General features: G+C 39.3%; 1 protein-coding gene across 1 annotated transcript; it reads right to left on the bottom strand.

The window, feature by feature from the left end:
• ASIC5 (acid sensing ion channel subunit family member 5) lies at positions 1-27,289 on the bottom strand. The gene is made up of 10 exons (XM_086464806.1): positions 27,247-27,289; positions 13,152-13,458; positions 11,055-11,286; positions 9,794-9,913; positions 9,402-9,551; positions 8,680-8,827; positions 7,129-7,185; positions 5,237-5,405; positions 834-925; positions 1-200 (listed from the first exon to the last, which is right to left on the bottom strand). Exons 1-10 carry the CDS (start codon positions 27,287-27,289, stop codon positions 1-3), a joined length of 1,518 nt encoding a protein of 505 aa, XP_086320932.1.
• Between the last annotated feature and the right edge of the window lie 175 nt (positions 27,290-27,464).

Below are 27,464 nucleotides of genomic sequence, written 5' to 3'. Positions count from 1 at the left end.
CTAACATTCTTGTATTCCCTTCGTTTTTTCCTTGTGTGTTGGTTGGTTCTGGGGTGGATTGTTCCATTGAGGCATTTCAGGAGCTTTCAACAGAAGAAAGATGCACATCCAACAGAAGTTAGTAAAAATATACTCAAGCAGTTCTATGATTGTAATCATACTGGCACCACAAAACAATCCAAGCTGGCCACCTACATCAGCTGTAATAGAAGGAAATAAACATATGTCATCCTAAGCATTTGGTTTAGTCTAGCAAGCAAACAAAACCCTGCAGGGTTCAAGTATTCAAAAAATACAATAAACATAATCCATTGTTTTAAGAGAACAGAAATAATATTCTTAAGAATGTTTATTGGAGAAGACTTACGTATTTCTTAAAATTCTAAATAAAGAAAGTACAACACAACATATCCTACTGTGAAAGAGATGCTTGAAATATTTCCTACTTCTATGCCTTTTTAACTGTTCTCTTGCTTCTCCTCCTCATGTTCTCTCTCTCCCCTCCAAACCTCATAAACGTCACTATTCTTACAGTCCTGTGTGTGTTATAGCCATGAACTAGTACCAAACTTAATTCTTACTCTCAACTGCTGTCCATACTGCAGGTTCTTTAATGGAATGACAGGACACAACATCAAAAATGACCACGAGCCATATGCGATTATTACTATTATAATAGGAAAGGTATTGCTTTTTATTTAGAAGCCCACGTAGGCTATGACTCGAGAGAGAATAAAACAAATAGGTTTGCTTGTGTGTTGTTTTTTTAAAAATTTTTTTAGATTAATTATTAATCAACAATTTAAAAAAAAAAAAATTAAACATTCACTTACCAAGCAACTCGGATACAGTCAAGGCCTTCTGCTGCTGTGTTATTTTGTAGTTCAGGTCATGATATTTAATGTCAATATGCACAAGGTTCTGCCTAATGACAAATACATACAGTATTACTTGAGACAGTCAGGAGTGCTGTTCATTTTTACCAGCATTTATGAGCATGGACCGAGTTCAGGGAGAGTGGTGCTGTCTTTTAAAGAACAATTAGATGAGTGTTACCAAAATGAGTTAGATGACTGAAGGAAAAAAATGTGTCCTAATAACAATTGAAACAGGAACTTATCAGAGAAGTAGATCTTCAGATCTGTACTGTGAGATAGACTCATACTTTTTAAGGGTCACAGAGATATGCTTGAGTGGAAGTGTCAAGCATCCTGACCTACAGTGGATACAGTGCTTGAAAGTGTAGTCTATCACTCTTGATTATGTGCAACTGCTTATTTCAATGATCATGTTTATGCAGAAGAGCCTTTGTCCTATACTTGGGTGTTTAGTTGTATCCTCTGCTAATAGCCTTGCTTACCTAATTATATTCTTGCCTGCTGTAAAAGTGGAAGAGTACATAAATCTCATTTGGAGCAAGACCTGTGGAATGATTCAGTGTGAGTAAAAAGCTCATCTTTATAATACCATGTGTACAGAAAGATTCTGCCTAACTCCTAAATATTATATAAACATAATGGATTTGGAATAAAACTGACACAAAAACTGATTGCACACATAATGTTGTGACCTTTAAGAATAAAACTAGGCATTATTCTTCAGAAGTGTGAACAGCTGAACATTGGGTTGAGAGTGATAATGAGCTCATTAACAATATTTGTGAAAATAAAGTGTTTGCTATAAAAAATAATCACTTCTATCTCTTTAGGTGATAGTTCTGAAACTCAGGTAACACTGAGTAATAAAAGTAATCTTGTTCTCATAGCTTCTATTAATAAGACTTCCTACCATTGTCATGGAGTTGCTAGCAGAACTGTCCAATAAATATTTAACTTTTCCCTTACATCTTCAGAAATCAATAATCTCTATGTTTTGTAGTTTGGAATACGTCCTTGTTAATATGCGGACGGGATTCCTATTGGTTAAAGCCTGGTAACAGGGGAATGTTCTGTATTTTCACTTGCTTAATTGAATAATTACTAGGTTGCGCATGATGTTTACAGATAGTAAAATAATCAACAAAGTTAAAATGTCCTCAAAGGATTAATAACTTTTGCATATAACAACAGGTTTAATTTTCATAATCTTCATTGGGGACAGACTTTTTAACAGGGCCTGTAGTGATAGGACAAGGGGTAGTGGTTTTAAACTAAAAGAGGGTAGATTTAGACTAGATGTAAGGAAGATTTTTTTTATGACGAGAGTTGTGAAATACTGAGCTTGCCCAGGGAGGTGGTGCATGCCCCATCCCTGGAAACATTCAAACTTGGGTTGCATGGGGCTCTGAGCAACCTGATGTAGCTGAAGATGCCCCTGATCACTGCAGGGCGGTTGGACTAGATGACCTCTAAAGGTCCCTTCCAACCCAAACCATTCTATGGTTCATATAGTTCCTGTTCATATATAACCATATGCAAGCATTTGCAGACTGATGGTTTCAAGAGGGGGAAAAACTGAAGTCACTGAAACAATTAAATATTTATCGATATTTCAGTAGTCAAATTTTCTACAGTTCTTTATAAACATATTTTGATATTGTAGATACTATGAGTTCATGTAGCACCTGTCTTCATACTTATTTGTACTGATGACATCTATGTGAGCAAGAGGCAATTCAGTCTATAAAACTGTATTAAATGCTCTTTGACAGCTAGGTTGTATCTTTCTAGCAAAAATATCTGGAAATCATTCTGGATTCAGATATATAAAGCTTGTGTTTGCAAGGAAATCTGGCATCAATTTATTATCCTGTAACAGTAAGGCACTTAGAAGTGCTTCTACAAATATATCGATATCAAAAGGAACACTAGGGAAAATGTGGGCCCGCTGCTGAATGAGGTGGGTGCCCTGGTGAGGGAGGATGCGGAGAAGGCGGAGTTACTGAATGCCGCCTTTGCCTCAGTCTTTACTGCTAATGCTTGCCCTCAGGAATCCCAGACCCTGGGGGTCAGGGAGGAAGACTGGAGGAAGGAAGACTTTCCCTTGGTTGGGGAGGATCAGGTTAAGGATCTTTTAGGCAAACTAGACACTCACAAATCCATGGGCCCCAGTGACATGCATGGAACAGCTTTTCTGGCTGTTACCTCTAAACAGGTCGAGGAAAAGATTATCAGGTGGTCAGCATGGGTCCACCAAAGGGAAATCACACTTGACCAATCTGATAGCACTCTATGATGGCACAATCTGGCCAGGTGGATGAGGGGAGAGCAGTGGCTGTTGTCTACCTTGACTTCAGCAAAGCTTTTGGCACTGTCTCCCATCACATCGTCATGGGGTAAGCTTGGGAAGTGTCGGATAGATGAGTGGACAGTGACATGGGTTGAGAACTGGCTGAAGGACAGAGCTCAGAGGGTTGTGAACAGTGGTGCTGAGTCTAGTTGGAGGCCTGTGGCTAGCAGTGTCCCCAGGGGTCAGTACTGGGTACAGTCTTATTCAATATATTCAATGACCTGGATGAAGGGACAGAGTGCACCCTCAGCAAGTTTGCTGATGACACAAAACTGGGAGGAGTGGCTGACACACCAGAAGGTTGTGCCACCATCCAGTGAGATCTGGGCAGGCTGGAGAGCTGGGCAGAGGGGAACCTAATGAGGTTCATTAAGGGCAAGTGTAGGGTCCTGCACCCAGGGAGGAATAACCCTGTGCACCAGCACAGGCTGGTGATTGAACTGCTGGAGAGCAGCTCTGCGGAGAAGGACCTGGGAGTCCTGATAGACAGCAAGTGTACCATGAGCCAACAATGTGCCATTGTGGCCAAGAAGGCCAATGGTATCCTGGGGTGCAGGTCAAGGGAAGTTATTCTCCCCATCTACTCTGTCCTAGTGAGGCCCCATCTGGAGTACTGTGTTCAGTTCTGGGCCCCACAGTTCCAGAGAGACAGGGAACTACTGGAGAGAGTCCAGCGGAGGGCTACAAAGATGATGAGGGGAGTAGAGCATCTCTTTTATGAAGAAAAGCTGAGAGACCTGGGGCTCTTTAGCCTGGAGAAGATGAGAAGGGACCTTATCAATACTTATGAATATCTAAAGGGTGGGTGTCAAGAAGATGGGGCCAGGCTCTTTTCAGTGGTGCCCAGCGACAGGACAAGAGGCAACAGGCACAAACTGGAGCACAGGAATTTCCACCTGAACATGAGGAAAAACTTCTTTACTCTGAGGGTGACAGAGCACTGGAACAGGCTGCCCAGGGAGGCTGTGGAGTCTCCTTCCCTGGAGATATTCAAAACCCACCTGGATGTGATCCTGTGTAACCTGCTGTAGGTAAACCTGCTTTAGCAGGGGGTTGGACTAGATGATCTCTAGAGGTCACTTCCAACCCCTACCATTCTATGATTCTGTACACTCTATTAAGGCATAAGCATTTATGATATCTCTTCTGTGAATTTAAAAGTATGCAGATTATGTCAGCTCAGTGCTACTACTGAGCAACACAGCTCTATGCATAACGTAAGTTCTAACACCATTCCCTGAATAAAAGGTGTAGCCAATATTGTTGAGACGTGTTTCCACAGTAGAAGGTCTCCTCTTTTGGGTATAGACCTTTCTTTTGCTCTGTAGTGATTTCAGTCACACAGATAGAACCATCCTTCTGCTGCCTCATGAAAATTAGTATTGAACCAAATATTTTCTAAATAACTTTTTTATAATATAAATGGTATTAGTGAATTCTACTAACAATAGAGAAGATTATTAAACTTATGTCTTTATTGCTACAATAAAACCTAGCTCTTCAGTGCTAATGAAGCTTCCTTTGGGAACGGGTTGAGAGAAAGCAAACAACTTTATATAGCATCTATTGAGGTTGTTCATTGACTTCAGTTGTGGAAGGGTGAAGATTTTTCTTTTGTGTTGGGCAGATTGCTCAAGTGGATTGTGGATAGGTTTGATAACCCTGCCCTTTCTTTATTCTTAATTGCAAAAGTGATCCAAAACTTTGTTGTAAGAGATCAATGACACAGAAAGTAATTGAGAGCTTTACTTTTTAATTGCAGTATCTATCTTGTGTTACCCACAAGTCTTAGATGTATTGAAGTATATATTTTTTATATATATATATAAGAATATGTATAAATCTTAACTAATTTTGTCTAAGAGATTATTTTATCTCACAAACAACATTGTTAATACCACACATAAGAATTTCTTTTTAAAAGGTCATACTTACACCATACGCTCTGTTAGCACACTTAAAAGTAATTGATAATTTCTTTATTAGACAAAGTGTTAAGCAAGATTACCTGATATATTCTGGGCTTTTCTTCAGTTTTGCAGAAATGTATTTCATGGCTTTTTCTCCTCCAAAACTTGAATAGGTGACAGTTGTAGGATAATCTGTTTCTTCACATGCGACAGGGCAAGTGGAATTGTGGGTTCCTACTGTACATAATCCTTTTACCTCTATATCATCTGAAATTTCGATAGAAAGGACTTACATATTTCTAAAAAAGCACACAGGTTAAAAACTTTTTTTTTTTGAAACTTACAAAATTACTTTCAACTGACTTTGATAAATGTATGTGTTAGTTATCCTGACAAAAGTGAGTACTTATCAGTCTTGAAGGAACAAATAAACATTTGTAACTGGCATTTTGGAAACTGGTGCACAGTAATAAATGTTGAGGTTTTTTTGTCACTTTTTTGGAAGAAATTCAGCACCTGTAAGATTTTCTGCCTTCATTAGGGCTTTATGTGCTTATTATTTCTCATCCACATTTAAACAGTAGTACAGCAGAAGACTTTCCATGTTCTGTGCTGGCTTTCTGATTACATACTTAGGTATGTAATCATAGAATGGTTTGGAAAGGACCTTAGAGATCATCTGGTTCCAACCCCCATGCCACGGCCAGGGACACCTCCCACTAAACCAGGTCTTGAACACTTCCAGGGAGGGGGCAGCCACAGCTTCTCTGGGGAACCTGTTCCAATAAAGAATTTCTTCCTAATATCTAATCTAAATCTACCCTCTGTCAGTTTGAAACTGTTACGCCTCATCCTATCACTACCCTCCCTGATCAAGAGTCCCTCCCCACCTTTCCTGTAGGCCCCCTTGAAGTACTAGAAGGCCGCTATAACATCTCCCCAGAGCCTTCTCTTCTCCTGACAGAGCAACCCCTACTCTCTCAGCCTGTCCTCATAGGGGAGGTACTCCAGCCCCCTGATCATCTTCATGGTCCTCCTCTGGAGCTGCTTGAGAAGGTCCATGTCTGTCTTATGCTGGTGTCCCCAGAGCTGAATGCAGTACTGCAGGTGGTGTCTCACCAGAGCAGAGTAGAGGGGGAGAATCCCCTCCCTCAACCTGCTGGCCACACTTCTCTTGATGCAGCCCAGGATGCGATTGGCTTTCTGGGCTGTGAGTGCACATTGCTGGTTCATGTTCAGTTTTTCATCCACCAGCACCCCCAAGTCCTCCTCAGAAGGGCTGATCTCAATCCACTCATCGTGGAGGAACACCACTTGTTACTGGTCTACACTCAGACATTGAGTTGTTAACTGCGACTCTTAGAGCGTGACCATCTGTCAAATCCATGTCTCTCCAATTTAGAGACAAGTTAGTTGTGCAGGACAGTGCTGAATGCTTTGCACAAGTCCAGGTAGATGACATCAGTTGTTCTTCCCTTATCCACCAATGCTGTAACCCTATCTAGAAGGCCACCAGATTTCTCATGCACGATTTGTCCTTGGTGAAGCCATGTTGGCTATCAACAATCACCTCCTTATTTTCCATATGCTGTAGCACACTTTCCAGGAGGATCAGCTCCATGATCTTGCCAGGCACAGAGGTGAGACTGACTGGCCTGTAATTTCCCTGGTCTTCCTTTTTCCCCTTTTTGGGGGTTATGTTTCCCATTTTCCTGTCAGTGGGAACTTCGCTGGACTGCCACGACTTCCCACTTCATTTGCCAGTTCCCTTAGGACCCACAGATGCACCATTTCTGATTATTAAAATGAATTCTTATGGTTTTTTAATTGGCATCTATTTAATGCTCTGTCTGGTCTCTGTTTTCAGAACATTAAATGAACTGGGATGTACTCTGTTTCAGTACTACTTTCAGTATTTCGTTTTAATTGTTAGACATTGTCTATCATTTGGAATTGTCTTAGAAAATATGAATATGAAGTTATTACTTACAGATTGCTGGATAAACACAATTGTAAAACTTCAGCAAATCACACTCTATTCCATTTCCTTAAAAATAAACAACAAACTTCAGGAACTTCAATTGACAAACTAACCTTTAGCTCTATTTATACTAAACTGAAAAGTGATGTCAACAAAGCCTGCTTGCCACTCTATATTTAGCATTATACAACTGAGAAATCAATTCAGTTGAGCACAGTGCAGTGACCAACACCAAAAGGGGTACACAGAGAAAAGAGACAAGAGACCAAGCCAGGAAGCTTGCCGTTGGAGCAAACATCTTTACTACATGTGCCAGTCAGAACTACCTTCAAGCTTGTGTGTTAGCTTGCTAAAGCCAGGAATTTCTGTTTTTCCTAGTGGAAATGAAAAACAAAGTAGGGTAGATGGGATATATGATTACACCCCATGTGTTTCAGCAAAAGTTTTGACCTTCATGCAAGAGTCCTTTGGAGACCTAAAGACTTAGCTAGTACCCTGAGCTAACAGCAAAATTTTCAGATTTCAGATGGTCTCGGTTTAACTCTGAATTTTCCCTTGCATGGAAATATTACTTAGCAGTTTAGCACACAGTTAAAAAAGGCATTGCCCTCTGTTATCTACTATCACTCTGTAAAGTCCTCACCCTGGGTATGGGAGACCTAGACTTAATTTCCTTCTCGAATCCCTTTCCATGAGAGTTTCCAGGAGATTGTCAACCTCCTTTCCAAAAGGTTGTTGAACAAACAGGCTAGAGATTGCTCATTAATGGGTCTTCCTTAATAAAAACATTCTGCCTTGCTTGGGGATATTTAAAAATACATTGAGTCAGAAATTGCAGGCATGATAGTGGATTTCTTGCCAACTAATCGTGAAAAAAGAGCTGTGAGAGCAGAGACTTGAGTTCCAGATCTGTCTTCAGAGAGAGGCGACAGTATTATTATTGCTTTTAATGCTGAAAAGGTGGGAGGGAGGATACTGGTCAGGGCTCACTGTTACTGTTTTATATTTCTAGAGTGATTAAGATGCCTGGATTCTTGAGGGGAGTATTAGAGCATACACCTGTGCTCTGCATTTCGAGCTTATTAGATAGCTCCATGCAGACTTTAGGCTTCTGCAGAGCCTTCCTCTGGTGCCAGACTCTTTCCATAATTTGTGTGGGACACCTTGGTTTCTATCTTCGAGAAATCAGTTCTCTGCAGCTGCTGAACACCTGCAAAGTAGGTTTTCTGGAGACTACTTATGGATCTAGTTCCAGCTCTTTAGGAAGTCAGGTTGAAAGCTTCAGACTTGTCTCACAGCCCTGAGGCATAATATTTTCTTTCAAGTTTTTTGTTCTGTATCCTAAGAATAGCCGATGACCCAGACACTGGGTCTAGAGCTGCCCAAATATTTTACTTGTTTTCTCTGAATTAAAAAAAGAGACAAATTTATATAACTTTAATTAATCCCAGCTGTAGATAACCCTCAAGCATGTGCCCAATCTCCTTTGTTGTTCAATAACAGGTGAGGTCTCCTAGCAAGATGTTTAATGTATGGTATGATGATATTTCTGAGAAATACCTGGAAGAATGAATGGCAAGCAGCCACACCAGTCCTGTATATACCGGGCTTTGCATTCCTGCAAACATCCATTAGTACTATAAATCTTGTGGTACTGAAGTTGTATATCAGGCTTGCACTCTCCCCATGGGTATTCTTGGATAATTGACTGTAGGGTAATAATAACAGAAGATATAATTTTTTTGTCTCTGTTTTAAATTTGGCTATCATTTTCTCACACTTTAAAGTGCTGAAGGAAGCCTGTTGAAGACATAAGCAGTAACATTGTGATTTAATTGAAGGCAATTACAGTTCATGCTTTTGGGGTTATAAAATCATCTCCTCTCACAGGTCAGGTCACAAAGTAGGACTGATCAGACAGCCTAGCCCAGAAGGGCAGTCCACTACACTTGGAGTCCACTAGGAATCTGAGATAACCTTAATGGTAATGGCTGTGTTGATAGGGAAATGCTGTGGTGTCCTTGCATCATATGTCAGAAAGACTGTAAGATGTTAGGACAGAAAGGCTGACCTTAATAGGTACAGATTATGAAGACCAATGATATGGAGACCTCCAAAATAGCAGTAAATTTTGTTGGTGTGTGGAATAAATGTTATTTTTAGGAATCAGTTTGGCATGGTAAATATTTTAGCTTCCTGAATGTCTAATTCATTATCATGCTTCAGAAGAGAATTAGAGATAGTAAAGACCAATATTTCCACTTGATGGACAAAGACCTTACCTTCAGCTGGCGGATTGCGACCTGTGCATGCACACCAACTTGTGTTAATAAACCTAAGCCATCAAAGCGTGGAAGTTCTTCAGGTGAATGGATAACAAAAGTTATACCAGCATCAGTATAACCAAGAGCAGGTTCATCAGTGAATTGTTCCTGATACAAAAAGAATTTTTTTAAATAGTTTTGGCTTTGCTTACCATCTGAAGCTTTAGCTTTATTTAAAATGTTACTATACTTTTTTTATTTAGTCTTGTATCTCTAGTCACGTTTTTGGCAATTTACAAAAAAAACCCCGAACCAGCCAGAAAACCAAAACTAAATCCCAGCCAAAACACCTCTACTCATCTATAATTTATTACATTATTTGTTGTTTATAATCATTAGCATAGCTGTACCTGTTGGACATCAAAAAGCAAATGTAAGCCTCTTCCAGACAAACTTACTCTTCTTGCTGGAAGATCATTGTGATTAAAAGTAAAGCAGTTTCCATATTCAGTGAAAACATGTTCAAAATCCTTCAATAAAGGAAATAGGGAAAAGTAAAATGAAAGATAGATTACTGAAGTTTCCTTAGTGAATTACAATGCAAGAGATGGACTACTGGCATTGTTTCGTTGTTTTTTTTCCCCCAAAGGCAGTGCTAAATATTACAATCAGAAAAGTGGTAATTGATGGAGATATTCAAAATTATTTCATCCCTTTCTATAGAAAATGAAGTTTAAATGAGAAATTTCACATTGTTTATTAATACCTGTGAGCTGCTCAGAATAATATTATGAGGTCCTGCTGGTTTTCTATACCCGTTACATTATATAGAAATTATACATTCAAACCCAACTTGTTTAATTTTCCCAGTAGATGTTTAGTGAAGTCTGCTTCAAAACTAAACGTTGTGTTGCATATAGAAGTACAATATTTGCAATTTTTTTTCGAAGCCATCTCATTGTTTAATATGACTGCATTTTACTGCTCTGGTTTTAGTTATTAGCACTAGTGTCTCTCAGTTAGAAGAACTCTCCAATGCCTTATTTCAGGAGATACAGCATACTAAAGGTTAGATTAATATGAAAGAATATAGGCCTGGCTTTTCTGTACATGTTTTCTGTTTCAGTTGGGAAGCTCTATGGAAGAATCAACATAAAAATGGGATGATCATATTCTCTGGCTGTTGTCTGAAATTCCCAAAGGTGAGCTATTTTCATCTGATTATTTAAAATTCCTGTGGGCTCTGCATATAATTACCCTGGCTGCCTACATTCTTGACCTCAAGAACAAAACTACACAATCACATCATGCAAAAAACTCCATTCAAACTGACCTTTGTTTTAGGCCATTTATGGAAAAGGTTGTTAGATACAGCCTGGAGGTATGAGAGCTTTCAAAGGCTGCTATCTGTGCAGAAGTGGCACTAGGCAGAGAGCAATTTAGACTGAAATCCCATTTTACAGCTCAGGGAGTCCAGCATGCTGCCTCTGCTGTCAGTGGGAGAATCAGGGTCCTCAGGGTGATTTAGAGCAGGACTTTTTTTCCTCCATTGGCTGACTGTAAAGGGAAAACAGGGGGAGTAGCTGGCAAAGCTAGATGTCTCAAGCTGAGTGGTAAGACTACATTCCCTTCCCCTCCATGCTACTGTTTTAGTAAATTAAATGTATTTACCTGTGGGTAACATGGCTTTCCAAAAAATTCACATTTTAGCAATGTGCTGCTGTTCAGATAAAACCCATTTTTCCTTGTAAACTCTTTGATGCTGAAGTTCTGGTTCCCAAGAAGGAAGTCATTTAGCTCTTGAGAATATTTATCTTCCATAGCAAATTTTTTAAGAACTCCAGACACGATGTTCCAAATTAAAAAAATTATTTTGAGGTTGCTTACTGCATGAGCTTGAAACCTGTCAGTGGGAAGGAGAAAGAATTGCTTGGAGTTCTGCAGCATTATAGGACTGCTCTCAATGCTTCTTTTGCCAAATCTGTGACATGATGTGTTGTCTGCAAACTAAAAGTGATTTTTGCCCACCACATTGCACTTCAGTCTCTAAAACATGAATAAACCATATAGTCTCCATATCTAGGAAGGTATTTTCCATATGTGAAAACAGAAAATAGACACCTTCCCATGGCTATTCTGGTCAGTCATAACAGAACCATTTCTGTTGTGTTGGCATAAGCCAACAACCAGGTTTGTAGAACTGATTACAAGCTGAACAACTGCATCTACATGCAGGAAACTAGCTGAGAGGAGCCATTCCTTTCCATCATTTAGGAAATCCATTTCTAAGTGCATTTGCAGTAGTCTCATACACCTGCTTTAGTAAGGCACTACACCGCAGTATAGAGACAGTCTACCTTCCCAAGAACTCTGTGGCTGGTGACACAGTGGTATAAACTAAGGGTGATCACCACTCCTAGAATCCACTTGAAAAATCTCAAAAACATGATGAGGCATTGGAGGTTCATTCCTGATGTATAGCTCTGAAATCCTTTATTGAAGTGAAGTAAGGGTTTACAGAACAGTTACGAGTTTGAAAACAGAATAAACACAAATAAAACTACAATGACACATTCTTTAGAATTGCCATTTTATGTAATCCTATTTAAAAAAAAAAAAAAAGTATTTGTATAACAGATCTTAATGCCCCAACTTAACGAAGATTGCTAGGAACAACTCTTTACAACTGAATTTGAGCCAAAACATAAAGACAAGTGTAGATCTGTGCCTCTTTTCGTGCCAACAAAAAAATGGTTATTGAAAATAGGAGGGCAGGATAAGCACAGCACGAACAACAGATGGATGTGGCAGCAAACTGTTGCTTAGGCAGACAATTGCTGTGCTCAGTAGCTGACTATTTACTTACTATGTGCTGCTGCTATAGTTATAAGTGAGGCATTTTTACAACAGACAGCCCACTGCAATCAAGAGGGTCTTCTGTCCACAGAAATGCCCAGGATGGCTTTATGGAGTACAATGGGAAGGAGATGTAATGAGGTAGAGTGGATCCAGATATTCGAGACTTGGACTTCTGGCTGATTCTGCCAACAAAAGGTAGACTATAAGGAAACTTACAAGTCTTGAGGAAACAATGTGGGTAAACTTTTTGTATTTCTAAAACTGTTCCTAAATTACATATATGATCTCAAAATCAGGCCATAGGTTTATTACATTATTTTCAAAGTGGCTGCATCTGCATCTTGGCCATTATTTTCAAATGTAGAAATCTATAGTGACATTCCTGCTTAGATACATTACTTCCAAACAACCCAAATGCTTCCCCCCAGCAAATCCCACTGACATCAGCTGGAGCCGTAAACACTGAGCACCTCTTAAAAAGAAGTATTTCCCCAAGATTTCTACACGTCTATGAGGTTACTATTTGAATCTATTTGCAAATCTTGCATTTTATTTTTAACTTGGATGGGACTGCTGACTGTCCCTTAGTTACACTGTAGAAGCAACAGTCATACATAGAACACCACTACCAGAGAGATTTTTCTACTCCAACTCATGTTTTTAAACTTAAAAATATGTAGCACGATTGTTCATCTGAAGGAGGGGGAAGATTAAAAGAAAACAACCTTCCTTCTTTGAATCTTGTATTTTCCTCTTCATTTGAATCTCATGCAGTGGTGTGGAATACATGCCTCTCAGAGCCCTATTTTCCTTGCTTTATGTGATTTGTTCAAGGAAGTTGTGGAACCTGATTGCTTTCAGATAAAAAGGTGTTGCCTCTCAAGAGCAAACAACAAATATAACTTTTACCTGTTCAAGTTGCAAAAAGTCACAGCAGGGAATTTGACCTTTTCCACATACTGAACTACCACTGTAGTTGTGGTTGGCCAGCTGAAATAGTAGATGAAGCGACTGCAGATTTGCCAAACAACAATGGCAAGACAGCCTGTGACTACTAAGAGCCACAGCACTTTGCGAGTCTTGCTCTGCGTTTGAACAATGTTATGCACTCCATGAAATGAAGTGGATGCGGCAAAATCCTCATGATACTTCCTTCTGTCTTCCAAACGTGGCAGCAGTTTCTCTATTAAGTACAATCGTATCTTTTCCAATATCCCTTGATATGGAACAAAATGGAAACATATTTTTAAAATTAGCATTTAAATGGCACTTAAGAAGGGAAACCAAGTAATTTTGATACTGGCAAGCAGTTGTAAAATCTGTCTTTAATTGTGAATTTCCTCTTTAAGTAGTGAACTTGCTCTTGAGGGTGCGAGTTGTGTGCTAAGAAATGAGCTCAGTGCTGCCTGAGAACAGACTATATCTTGCAATATTTTAAGCACACAAATTTTTAAGTACATTAATGTAAAAGAGTAGTTCTACTTCTGTGGAAAAATTGGATTTTGATGTGATCTAAAACCACAGGTTGCTGTGAACCTACTGTAAAAAGCGAAGCACCTGATTTTTACAGTAGCATCCGATTAAAGGCCTGTTCCTTCATACTTGCTCTGAGAAAGAAAGTAAAAAGCAAATTATACGGAATAATATGAAAAAGAATTTCACTCTTTTGCTGTTAAAAGTTTCTGGATAAAACTTGAAAGGTTACAGGTTCAAAAGGCGATCTACCCTTTTTTTTTTTTTTTTTTGGTTTTGTACTTGTCTGATACCATAACTTTGAAACAGGAATGTCTTGTTTTCATTTACCCTGTGTTTTCTACAAACTTAAGTTAAAAAAGGCTAACCAAAACATTTTAAAATCTCAGTTTAAGAGCTAGAACAATAATAAATATAATAAATACTTCGAAATGTAGTAATTTTCTTATGCTTGTTACTGGGTGCTCTTTTGAGCATGGATTTGAACAGAATGTTCTCTCTCAAAACATCCAAACAACGGAGACTTAATAAGACCTTTCCTGTATCTAGTCATAATTGGACCAGTCTCTACTCAAAGTGCTTCATTTACAGGTTGTTACCCGCTACTTTATTCTCTCATTAAGAAAGTCCATGAGAACAGTAAATCAAAGGAAGTTTGTTAGACAATAATAATTAGTATCTGAAAAGCTATTATTTCAATCACTGTTTAACAGCAATTAAATGCTTCCCTAATTCTGTTTTTTTAATGAAAAAATAGATTTAATAGTGTAGCATGTGTGGTAGGAAGAGAATATACCTTTGTAAGACCGATTTACTTGAGACTATTACAGTTGGGTAAAGGAAAAAAAGGATGTAAGAGTCATCTGCCAAAGCTATTGTGACCACATCGGCACTCTGGAATGCTGGTTTGGTCTCTGCATAGTCTCTGGACTGTGATAATGAAATCCCAGATGGTGCTGGATTTCAAAACATTTCTGAAGGGAAAGAATTTTTTTTTTATGTTGTTCTTTAAAGATCTATATAAGAACTTTTTGATCAATACTGGTATAATTTACTGTGATCCCTTTTTAGCATCAAACAGTTTTCTGCTGGCAAACTGCTCGAAAGTTTCTCTCCTAGCTCTGGTGACTATTGGATCCCATTGCAAAGCTGCTCAACCACGTGAGCTTTTGTACATCACACTGGAATGGAGTAGATTTCTGGTTTTGCTGTAGGCTTCTCTCTCACCAGCACATTTGCAGTGGGACAAGCACTTGGCGTGTTCCCCGAACAACAGCAAAGTTTGTTCCTAGCATGTGTCTGCATCTGCTGCCCTTAAACTCCAACAAGAGACCACAAGCAGGTCAGACCCTTTTCTCCAGGGAAAGTGTTGTGTGTGTTTATCATAGAATCATAGAATAGTTTGGGTTGGAAGGGACCTTTAAAGCTCATCTAGTCCAACTGCCCTGCAGTGATCAGGGGCATCTTCAGCTACATCAGGTTGCTCAGAACCCCATCCAACCTTTCCTTGAACATTTCCAGGGATGGGGTTTCTGCCACCTCTCTGGGCAGCCTGTTCCAGCATTTCACCTTTCTTCCTTATATCTAGCCGAAATCTGCCCTTTTTCAGTTTGAAACCATTACTCCTTGTCCTATTGCAGCAGACCGTGCTAAAAAGATTGCCCCCACCTTTCCTGTAGGCCCCTTTTATGTACTGGAAGGCCACTAGAAGGTCTCCCCGGAGCCTTCTCTTTCCAGGCTGAACAACCCCAACTCCCTCAGCCTGTCCTCACAGGAGAGGTGCTCCAGGCCTCTGATCATTTTTGTGGCCCTCCTCTGGAATTGCTTCAGCAGGTACATGTCTTATGCTGAGGACTCCAGAGCTGGATACAGCACTCCAGGTGAGGTTTCACCACAGCAGAGTAGAGGGGCAGAATCACCTCCCTCGGCCTGCTGGCCACGCTTCTTTTGGTGTGGCCAGGATGCGATTGGCTTTCTTGGCTGTGAGCGCACATTGCTGGCTTGTATTCAGCTTTTCATCCACCAGCACCCCCAAGTCCTCCTCTGCAAGGCTGGTCTTGATCTACTCATGGCCCAGCCTGTATTGATACCGGGGTTGCCCCAACCCAGGTGCAGGACCTTGCACTTGGCCTTGTTGAACTTCATAAGGTTCACACAGGCCCACCTCTCAAGCTTGTCCAGGTCCCTCTGGATGGCATCCCTGCCCTCAGGTGTGTCAACTGCACCACTCAGCTTAGTGTCATGTGCAAACTTGCTGAGGGTGCATGGGGTCCTGCTATGTCATTGATGAAGATATTAAGGGGCACTGGTCCCTGTACAGACCCCTGAGGGACACTGCTCATCACCAATCTCCATCTGGACTTTGAGCCATTGACCACTACTCACTGGATGTGACCATCCAACCAATTCCGTATCCACCAAACGCTTCACTCATCAAATCCGTATCTCTCCAATTTAGAGAGAAGGATGTTGTGTGGGACCCTGTCAAAGGCCTTATGGAAGTCCAGATAGACGACATTCATGGCTTTTCCCTTGTCCGGTGATGTAGTCACTTCATCACTGAAGGCCACTGGGTCGGTCAGGCAGGACTTATCCTCCTGTACACACTGTGCTTGGTAAGAGAATGATAGCATAGGCCTACATAAGTCCCCTGCCATCAAAACCCACTAGTTAGCTTAATCAACAGAAGTGCAACTTAGAATCTATGCAAATATGTAACTAAACTGTATTTCAGCTCTTGTGCATAGCTACTACAGTAAGTATACATGATGTTTTAGCTGATTGCAGAAGTTTTACTGTTAATGTGTAAGATTATCTAATATCATACTGCTGCTTTCACTGTTTCATCAGATGAATTAGCATTAGTAGATGAGTGTCTTTAAGAATCCTTATTCTACTTTCAGATTTCAATAGAAAATGCTATAATTTAAAAAAAAAAAGTAGAAAGAAAGAAACAAAAAAAGATTGCTAACTACTCTATGTAGAATCAAGTGGTAAATTTCTAGTATGAAATTGCTCACATGTGGTGGATTGGAAAATAGTGTGAAACGTGTAAGTAGGGACTAGCCATTCATTTTGGGATTTGGTCTGTTTATGAGGAATAGGTACATTCCAGTAATATATAATTAATAATAGAATGGTTATTCCAGGTCTCAGTTAATGAATAGCAAAACAATACACCACAATAATGGGTGAGTGTGAGATTATAAACTATTAACCATTTGTCCTTAGGCCGTGTGTATCTGGACTAAGGTTGTATAACGAACACAACTGAACTAGCTGTCAGTGAGTTAAAGTGTCCAAGCTGCTACTAGATAGACAGTAAGGTCTTGCAAAACCTTAGACATATTAGACAATAAGGTCTTGAGAGTGCTATGTTGTTTTAGTAACAATACAAAGTACAGTCAATGTAAGCACTACAATAAAAAAATATTTTTGTCAAATAAACCAAATATTTATAGAAGATCCGAAGAACTGAAGATGGGTAAGTAAAAAAGCAAGGAGGTAACTAAATGAGAGGAATCTAAGTCCAGGAGCAAACCACATGTTTGGAGCCAAATATAGAACATGCATGTAAGAACTAGGAAGGTAGCTCATACATCCAGAATGGGCTGCAGATGCTTTGCCTCAGGAAACACTGATAACTGGAGAAGCCCCGAGAACCATCATGGTTAGTCAGATAAACCTGATTTTCCAGTCGATGTTGTTAAGGAAGAAATTACTTCCCTGCATGTATAACTAGGGATACATGGCCAGGGACATACTATTATACGCTTACATAAAAACATCAGAAATTCATAGTATCTTTAATGTTAACACTGTAAATTAAATGTAAAGGGCTTTTTAACTTCAGTCAGCAGGTAATTGATCACAATCTGTAACTACCTGTATAGGGAACTGATAGATAATTGTAATAGGCTCTTTGATCCAGTGGGGAAAAAGATGTAACAGGACCCAGTGGCAAGAACTGGAAGCTAAGCTCTTGCATAGCAGAAATAAGGTACAACATTTTAATTTTCATCTTCCCAATGTTTAAGTGTGATTGGATTTTCATTAATGAAGATATTGAAAAAGAATTTTTTTTTAAAAGATCATTTTCAACCAGCGCTCTTAACTGGAAGGAATTATTTCGGGAAGGTTATATGTGGCCTCTGTGCAAGGGTTAGTAAGTCTAGATAGATTTGTGATTTCCTCTTTGCCTTAATTTAAAAATCATTGAAGTATGGTATCATTCAGAGATGTAATTGCCTAGTTAAAACTGTGTTAGCTTTATTGTAAATGCATAAAGGATCAATAGCTAGAAATATTTTCTCACTTCTTAAGCAAGTGTAAGATTTTTTCATCTCTCCCTTCTTCTTTATATCTTGAAAATGTACACTACTGCTATTTTTGGACAAGGTTACAAGAGAAAGGAGATATATTTTCTCATTTTGGTTGTCAGTCCTGAAAAAAACTACAAGAATGTAACAAACCTCTTGGTAAAGCACTCTAACATGTCTAGTCACATACCTTTAGCATCTGATTGAATGAATGTCCCAAGCCCGTCCATGAGGCTGTGCTTGTTTCAATAAGGAACAAATGGGTAACAAGCCTCCTTATCACTGTGACCATTGTTAGGTAATGGCTTTTATAGAAAACTAAATGGGAGGTGATACTCGATGACACGTAACACTGGGCAATTTACCTGCCAGGGTTGCTATGTTTTGCCTTTAAATAACATGTCTGAAATGTAAAAGAGAAGATTATTTTTATGACAGGACCAGCTGTACATATTTATATACATTTCAAGCACATATTATACTAATAATAGTACAAGTACAGGGTTTGTTGCATCACCTTGCAAGTTTCTTTCTGTTTTTTCCTTTTATTTTAGAAAGACCAATTATCTTCACTAATATACTGCACTGTTCAGAACTGAATAGATTATGTTTAAGTAGATAAGGAGGCCTTCCTGCTTCCTTATGGGCAGTAAATGTCTGCCATTACATTGCCACCAGTGGCAGGATGCAGTTCATCTGCACGTTGAACAACTGTCTTCATAACCAGCTCCAGATTTCATGTTCCCATGGGCTTTAGCAAAAATGAACTGTTATTCCTGAGCACTAACCCTGTGGGCAAGGATGAAAACGCATGCAGAGTCAATCATTCCTGTAACTTTGTATGAAAAAGGACAGGGACTGCTTTTGTGTTAGATGTGTGGTATGATCTTGTTTGAAACTTGTTTAAAGGAAAGAACTGAGCATCTAATAGAAGGCAATAAAAAATACTAGCAAATTTGGACCTGGAATGTGCTATATTTAATGCTTTAGGAAATAATAAAACCCCTTCATGTTCCCTCTCTAATCTGCAGGGAATGGGAATGGCTGCTGCTTCTTTCATTCACTCTCTCAGTAAAGGTCCAGTTGATTGCCCACAGCATTCTTGGGTTTTCAGGTGCGTTAACTTTGCCTCTCAGTGCCTCACTGTCTAGTTGTTTGCCAACAGTTTTCTGACTGTGTTGTTCAAGCTATGAGCTGCAAGGTAAAGCACCAAACTCCATTTAGGCATTCCTGTGTGACAAGCAGAAGATTTCTGTACTCAGCTGCTTGGAAATCCCAGCTCCTTTGTTACTTTTGCCTCACCGATGAGGCTCTCTGCCAGGGCAAGCTTTGCACAGCGCTTGCATTCACTCAAGCAGCCAAGCGCTTAACAATAAACTGTTTTTCAACGTCTGTGTGTAACTCGACCACATCTAATGCGCTGCCAAGCAGTTACTTGCAGATCCGTTGAGACCTATTAACGCAAACCACTCTAATTCGCAGAGCCCGGACAACGCATCTTGCTTGAGTTGCTTGAGTTCTTAAAGCAAATTGTGTCGGTCTTTTATACTGCTATGTGCATGCGATTAAGAAGTACAAACTGTAAGTTGCTCTCCACACAGCAAATACGATTCACCTTACTGTTTTTAAAAAAAATTCTGTGAGTTGATGTCTTACAAAGAGTCTTTATGCTTATGTAATATTTTAGATGAACATGGCTTGTGTTGTCTGCTTGTGTTTTACAGAAGAAACTAATTTTTAAAATTTTCTTTCTTTTATGGTTGCTTTGAATTAATTCTCAAGCAAACACTAGGGGGCGAAGACCAACTATCTTGTGTTTATTCATCTTTCCCAAACGGCTTGAACAAATCCCTTTCAGATTATAAACCGGCCACAGGCAGCTTGGTTTGTCTGCTCACTCCTTGCGGTCTGTAGCTGGTTATCTAAACAGCACATTCCCTAATACTTGATGCAGTAAAGTTTAGGAAAACCAACTGATGACAGAGGTGGTCATGATTTTTTGTTTTCATACATGCTGTAAATTTTATACTTAAAACGCTATTTGAAGTCAGTCCTCAGTGCTGTTCAGTTTTTCTCTTATGGTTCTAAATTTAAAAAAAATGCTGCAGCCGGCATAACTACATAGCTATTTGCTGAAACAAATAGATAATGTGTTTCTGATAAACTTATTTCTTTATAGCCTAGTTGCAGCAAAATATCTTGTGGGAATTTTTGTGGTCTGCTGAGAGAAATTACATATATACACACACAGAGACAAATATGTATTCAGTGCATATTTAGCTTTCATTGAACAAATTTTTTCCCCCAGAAGATGTCAAAGCATTTCCTTTCAGCTTCTGTTTCATTGCATGAGAGTCTGTAAGTGTTTTATTGGCACTAATTCTTCTTATAATGTTTCATTTAGCTCTATTTTAATAGAAGCATCTCAAATATTATCTCCTTTTAAGACAGAGCAAGTAATGCATTTGCTAATACAGCAGACTGCAAACACTCATATTCAATTCATACAAAAAATACTAGCAGAAAAGGAAAAACAGCAGAAAAAAAGGAAGTGACAACCATCTGGACTGTTATAATGCATTGTCACTGCCATTTCATGGCAAATGCTGGGATATGTGGAAAGTGGTGACTAGTTGTATACCCACGCATCTGTCTTGCTCCTTCCTTCAAAGCAGGTGCACCAGTGGATTCAGCAATGGGGGGCAAGGGGTGAGTGTGTTGCAGAAGATGGGGCTCAAAGCCAGTTTGAGGCCTCATTGGGTCTGTCTTTTCATCGAGGCAGAATCAGCTATGACTGGAGAAATTATAAGCTCTTATAAATATTTCCTAGTGTTCTACAGATACTACGAATTTCTTTATTTTTTGTTTTCTGATGTCTGTGTTATCTTGCCATAATTTAAACTGGTTACTCCTTTTCCCATCCCCACATGTATGGAAAATTATTACTCTTCCCTTCCTTTTTCTGCACAATCTTCTCTTAGTTATACAGGTCAACTAGAATTCTTTCCATCTCTCTTAATGGGCCATATTTTCTACATCAAACATTCGTTGTTCTTGCCATTCTCTTTTGAGCCCTTTCCAAGTGGTCTTCATCTTTCCTGAAGAGTGGTGCCCAGGATATAATTCAACAGAAAAATTCTTTCTGATGCTAGATGGAAAGGAGGGTTTCCATGCCATGTAGAAAATTTCCATTTAAAACTTCCAGTATAAAATTTTCTCTTTTCACAGTTTTGCCTTTTGTTACTTACCATGTTATTTTTGAATAACTGCAACATCCAGATAATTTCTAAAGAATTTCTTGTTTGCTACTTTCGTTATCGCAGCTGAAGCTCAAAAGTACTACTCTTTGCATCACTGAGGCTGCACATTATTTATTTCAGTGCATTAAGATAATTTTAAATTTAAGACTAAGAGGTGATCTTATCAACACTTACAAATATCTAAAGGGCGAGTGTCGGGAGGATGGGGCCAGGCTCTTTTCAGTGGTGCCCAGCGACAGGACAAGAGGCAACAGGCACAAACTGGAGCACAGGAATTTCCGCCTGAACATGAGGAGGAACTTCTTCACTCTGACGGTGACAGAGCACTGGAACAGGCTGCCCAGAGAGGCTGTGGAGTCTCCTTCTCTGGAGATATTCAAAACCCACTTGGACACGATCCTGTGCAACCTGCTGTAGGTGAACCTGCTTTGGCAGGGGGGTTGGACTAGATGATGTCCAGAGGTCCCTTCCAACCCCCACCATGCTGTGATTCCAGGCTCTTCTCGTTTGTCAGTTTAAGAAGTGGGCAACCTATTCCGTCATCTAAGCCACTAATGATAATACTGAACAGCATCAGCTTAGCAAATTGTTATCAGTGTTTGTTCCAAACCAGCCCTTTGCACTTGCTAACCAGCTGTGCCATGGAGTAAACAGAGGCACACACTGAGCCACGTGGAGGTACGGGAGTAGCTTGTGGCTCCAGCTTTTGACTTCACTGTACCTGACTGGTAACCAGGATTCAGGTGTTTTTAGGAGGGGAAAAGCAACAGCCTTTCTATACTAAAGAATTGCACCTTGCAAGGTGTGGCTGCAAGGCATTAAAAAAGGATGAGTTTGCCCTGGGACAACTCTGTGGCATGTATTCAAGATATGTTATTTTTCCTAAGTTTATAGTTTTGACTGATATTGATACCCTCCATTAATGAAAGGAGGAAGTTTTGCAATGACAGTGAAAGAACATTTTCTCCATACTTGGGAAATAATTATCAGTCAGAATATGAGGAAGAATTGTTCCTCTCGGACATTCAGAGAGCAGGCTGCTTCACTGTCTGAGTCAGCTCACAGATAGCCTGTGAAAGCACAACGAGCATGAGTGCTATATGGTTAGAAAACACAGGTGTAGGAGGAACTGGTGGTAATCTAAGAAGAGTTCCTTTTTAAGCACAGCTTGGGGCAGGAGGTTTTGTACCAGCATTAACAGGGTCAGATACTGTGCAGTGTGAAAGAAATCCTGCTGCATTCTGCTGAGCCACAAATCATAGACAGCGGGGGGTGGGCAGGATTGTGCTGGGACACGCGAAACATAAATGGAAGTTAAAGGCATGTTGGGAAGTGACGACATAGCTCTTTGTGTTTAAGAAGCAGAACAAATACAATATTAAAAAAAAATCCTTGCAACACTGTCTCTTCTCTTTGTTTGTAGTTTGAAAGACCTTGATCTCTGTTCCTCCCCCAAGTACAAACGTCAGATTAGATTATTAATATTGCATCAACTTTAAGCTTGTTTATTTTAACCTTGAGTTACTAAATTTTATTTTTCTTAAAACCGACTGTTAATTTCAAATGCTAGTTAAATAGCAATTCCAGTTGTGAAAATCACAAGACACTCATTTGAACAGAGGACATGTTTTGCTGCCAAATTTATCTTCTCTTCACCTTTTTTTAATGTGTCTTTATTCATCTGTCTATTTCTTATTAAATTGACCGTCAAAGTGATTTTTGTTTAGTGCTTGTGTAGCAGGCATCATGGTGAGGTTGTGGCTTATGCTACTGCGTGCATCAACTGTGCAATTTTAGTTGCACCTCATTGACCAAAACCTACCAGTAGCTGGTTTACTGCATTTCACTATTATAGTTGTGGGTTTGTTTTCCAAGAGACAAACTCTTTCATCACTATGATTTTATGAAACTAACAATGCTCACATCTACAAATAGAAAAGATATTTGCCTTTTGAATGCTTCATCTTGAAAAGGTCACAACAGAATCTGCACAAGTGCAGAAAAGGGTGACTGGGACTATAAAGGTGTAGGACAGTTATTTCTCATAAGCTCATAAGCTATGACTTAGTACCAAATGGAAATTAAAATTACTTGATTACTTGGCAGGAAGTTTGAAACTGGCACATGGATATACTCTTTAACATGATATGCACTTCAGGTATGGAACTCATTCCTGCAGGCTGTGGATTCACAGAACAAGGACACAGGTATATTAGGAAGTCCTTGACTATCAGTATTGGAAAGTTAGATGGCTATGCTGGGGAAATGATCTCACTGTAAGCTCGCCTTTTTTTTTTTTAAAAAATGTTTGATTGTTTTGTTCTAACAGCTCTTCCCAAGACATCTGCTACTTTCTAGTAAAAATCTTTCAGCATGACATAACCTACTTGGATCTTTTATCCAACTCACCACAGCCACTGTTACATACATAGAAGCCATCTATGCTGGGTAACTCCTAGTCTGTAATTCTGGGGCAACAGTGTAGGGAAGCTTCAAGCGCTACTTGTTTGTAACCACAAGGTCTCCAAGCTCTTTGGTCAAGTTAATGAACGCTGGAAAAACAAATTAATCTGCAACAATTTTGTAATCAGAATGAGAGTTTGAACAGAAGAATGGGTGACACTGTCCAAACCATTTGTGTGTGTGTTTTTTCTTCTCCATAAGTGATTTTATGTAGGATAACTTGAGATTTGGCTTGGGTGAACAAGTCACTTCTAATTTAGTAGGAGAGAAGACACTTGTTGGATTCACGACAATACACGGGAGGTTATTCTTACCTGTCCTCATCAGACTAACGTTTTAGACATAGAGCCCCACACAATAATAACATGCAGACTCTTGGCTTTAGCTGTATCTACAAAATATGCTACAGGCCACCTCTGCCTTACATCAAACCTCCCTTTGTCTAGGCTAGAGGGAGGCTCCCTTTTTGCCTGTATAAATCACTTCTCTCAATCCAAGTAAGTTCAATTTGTCTCTGCTCTGCAACCCTGTTGCAGCTGAGATGAGCAAAGCTAGCTCAGCCACGCCATGTCCACCTGGGGAAGGGGAGGTAAATGGAAAGGGAATGAGGGTGGATTAAGAAGGGTGATTAACAAGCCCCATGCTTGGTTGTGAAGGCTATGACAGTTCACTCGAAGGCCACAAAGTGCAGTTCTGGTAAGCTGTGGGGTTTTCCTGCTGTGTTTAACTGTTTGTCTTGTTCTCAGCCCAGTCACAAAACAGAACATTCTCACTGTCTGCTGAAGGTTAGAGTCCTCTGATATGTTTCTGGAACGAACAGAAGTCTTTCTCTCTGACTTCCATGCTTTAAAAGTAAATAAACAAACAACTAAAAGCTCAAGGGCATACACACACTCTTGGTTTTCATAGCCTTGCTCAGTCATCCACACCACAAACAGCAAGTTGTGTGTGTGGTTACATCTGCTTCTGTGTGGTTCTGAGTGTTCAGCATGAAAAAGGGAAATGATCGTGCATTTTGAGAAAAAAGTAATACCATTAGCTAAAATTAAGGTTATGTTTTGCTTTCAGATATATTCACATGGAAGAGCTTTTTTTCATCAAGACTCGTTTATGATTATGCTAGTATAAAGAGATAGCAAAGTAGCTGTACAAAGTAGCTGTAAAATCGCTATCACAGCATAAAGGCCACTCAAAGAAAAATCACGTCCCTACAGTGAGCCCCAAGAAAGAGCAGCATGGCAGAAGCACCTTTATTTTTAAGGATGTTCAAAGCCACGTCAGTTTAAGGCCCTGAGCTGATCCTAACCTGAGGGCTCTTTTAATCTGTGCTATCTTCTACACTGCCAACAGACAATTTCATAATCATGTAGAACAAGTCACTTCTAAAAAATCTTTTTAGTACCAAGTTCATTAAACCCTTGTGAAGCCTTACTGAGATCAGATGAAGGCAGTCAGTAAGATGAATGAATGACAGTTCTCTATTGTCAATGGTTTTATTTCAGGGATTTTCAAGTCCTCATGAAGACCTTTTTTTCCCACTGATCTTGGCTAGTTTGAGATCTGTTGTAGCTGGAATGGTTAGAGAGTAGAACTCTGCATTTAGCATGAGATTAAATTTCTTTAAATGAATGGTTGCAAGTATAATATTGTCCATAATATAACCCACCTTTTCAGGAAATGGTCAGCCTGCAGATCTTGCCCTGGCTAGATACACAATGCAGGGAGGAGTTACCAACTTTAAGTCGAATACTTTTTTTTGCTTCTTTCTCTAAAACATGAATACAGTGGTTTCACTCAGTTTGCTCATTTTTGAGGCAGGGCAGGGAAGAAGTAAGGCTTTTGCTCAAGAAGTTAACATGAAGCCACTTCCAACATTTCTAGTTTTTAAAGTGAAACTTGAACTGTTAGATTACTGCAGCATCAGACCAGACTGATTGAACTTAATGTACATTTTAGGTTGAACATTTATTTCAGTGGGGGTTACATATGAGAGACAGAAAAGAGAGAGCAAATTATTTCTGATTTGTGTGCGAGATCAGAGAGTTCATATACTTTGCCTGATAAACATGGATTTGCATTTAATGCAAATAATACAGTCTGTAGTATTCACTCTACAAAGTATAGAGTATATATTTTAGATGCTAAAAACTTTTTTAAACAAATTTGCTAGGTAGTCTTTTTTTCTTAAACACATATTTGTTTTTTGCTTCTCATAAAAATACACAACTTGAGCTTACCATCTTCATTCTGCATTGTGTATCAAAGTAACAGATGACTTATTTCAAATTATCTCTGCCATGGAAAGGAATTGTTAAATGGTGGGACTTTTCTAGGATCTAATATTTTGATAACAATGTTGCATGTACTGACAGAACTGCAAAAAGTATTTTGTTTCTTATTTTAAATCAAAGCATGATGTTGTACAAACATGGTTAGAGGAATGTATTTGTGGCCCAAGTGTGGGCTTGAAACAAACTGCTTAAGTTTCTTTTTTTCCAGTGTCTTTGCAGTTTTGTGGTGATCTGGATAATCACATTTTTGAATCCTCTCATGTCTATCATAAGGTTCTTGGTTGCTAGTGAAATACAAGAGGAACTGATGGAAAGGCAGAGATTGGTGATAATGGACTCAGAGATATTTGGGAATATTCTCTCAGCAGGAGGGTCCTGGGGATAGCCAAGCTTTCTAAATGTGCCAGTGCAAGAGGGTTTAACAGGAGAAAGTGTACATGGTCATCAAGTAAGAGTGATGGGTAGTGGATGTGTTTCATTTGGCTTGTCAAGTTTTACAAGTGTTATTAGGCTGGTATTTTTTTAGGATGGAGGTGTTTTGGGACCAGTCAGCTGGGAGGTCCCTAAACAGAGAGTTTGAACATGTTGGAAATATTGGAAATAACTTTCTAAATCATCGCAATCTGGCTGATTGATTGACTGAAGCTTGTCTGTTGCTGAATCAGAAGGGGAGTGTGTATCGTGCTTGGTTCAGATAGTATCCCCAGCTAGATTTTGAGTGAATTTGGTAATCCTGCACTGCTTAATAGGGAGTTAATGTTTTGTTATGCACAGAGTTTAAAAGGGCTGTGATACTTCAAAGTCCTTTGTTTATTGGGAAGGCAATATAAAGGTTGCAAGTCAGAGACTCTGGAAGATTATTATTCTCTGTGTCCCACAGAAGAAACTAAAACTGCACAAGACAGGAGGTTCTTTAGTGAGGTTAAGATTTCAATATTTTTCAACTGTCCTTATTTTTACTAGGTTCACACTCTTTCTTTGCTTTTACATCATGAGAAAAGGTAACAAAGTTTGATTACCCTGTGGAGATTCAGTCTGGGTGTTTCAGGTGAAGGTATATAGAAATGACAAGATAAACCTTCCTTGCCATGCCTTTGAGATCTGTGGATGTGAGAGATTATTATATTTGTATTCAAGCTGCTTGAGTGCAAATGGGATGGTGAAAAGCACAGTTTTCAGCATTTAATTTCTAATTTACCTGCCAGTGCACAGTCTTCATTTTCATCTCTACTTGCCTGCATCCTGAGCAGATGTACAGATGTGTGTGGTGACAGGATTATTTTCTTCTGTCAGATTTTACATCGTGAAGGAAGAACCCCTTGACCTTGCTTGATGGGTTGCCTCAGTGGAGTCCTACTTTTCTTATGGCTCAGCTTAGTTTTAACCTAATGTTTGTATAGCCTGACATATGGCATC

Source organism: Leptosomus discolor, chromosome 4, assembly GCF_034619465.1.
Source record: "Leptosomus discolor isolate bLepDis1 chromosome 4, bLepDis1.hap2, whole genome shotgun sequence".
In the NCBI taxonomy this organism is placed as follows: Eukaryota; Metazoa; Chordata; class Aves; order Leptosomiformes; family Leptosomidae; genus Leptosomus; species Leptosomus discolor.
Note: the sequence above shows the minus strand (reverse complement) of the source record. Positions and strands in the feature narration are given on the sequence as shown.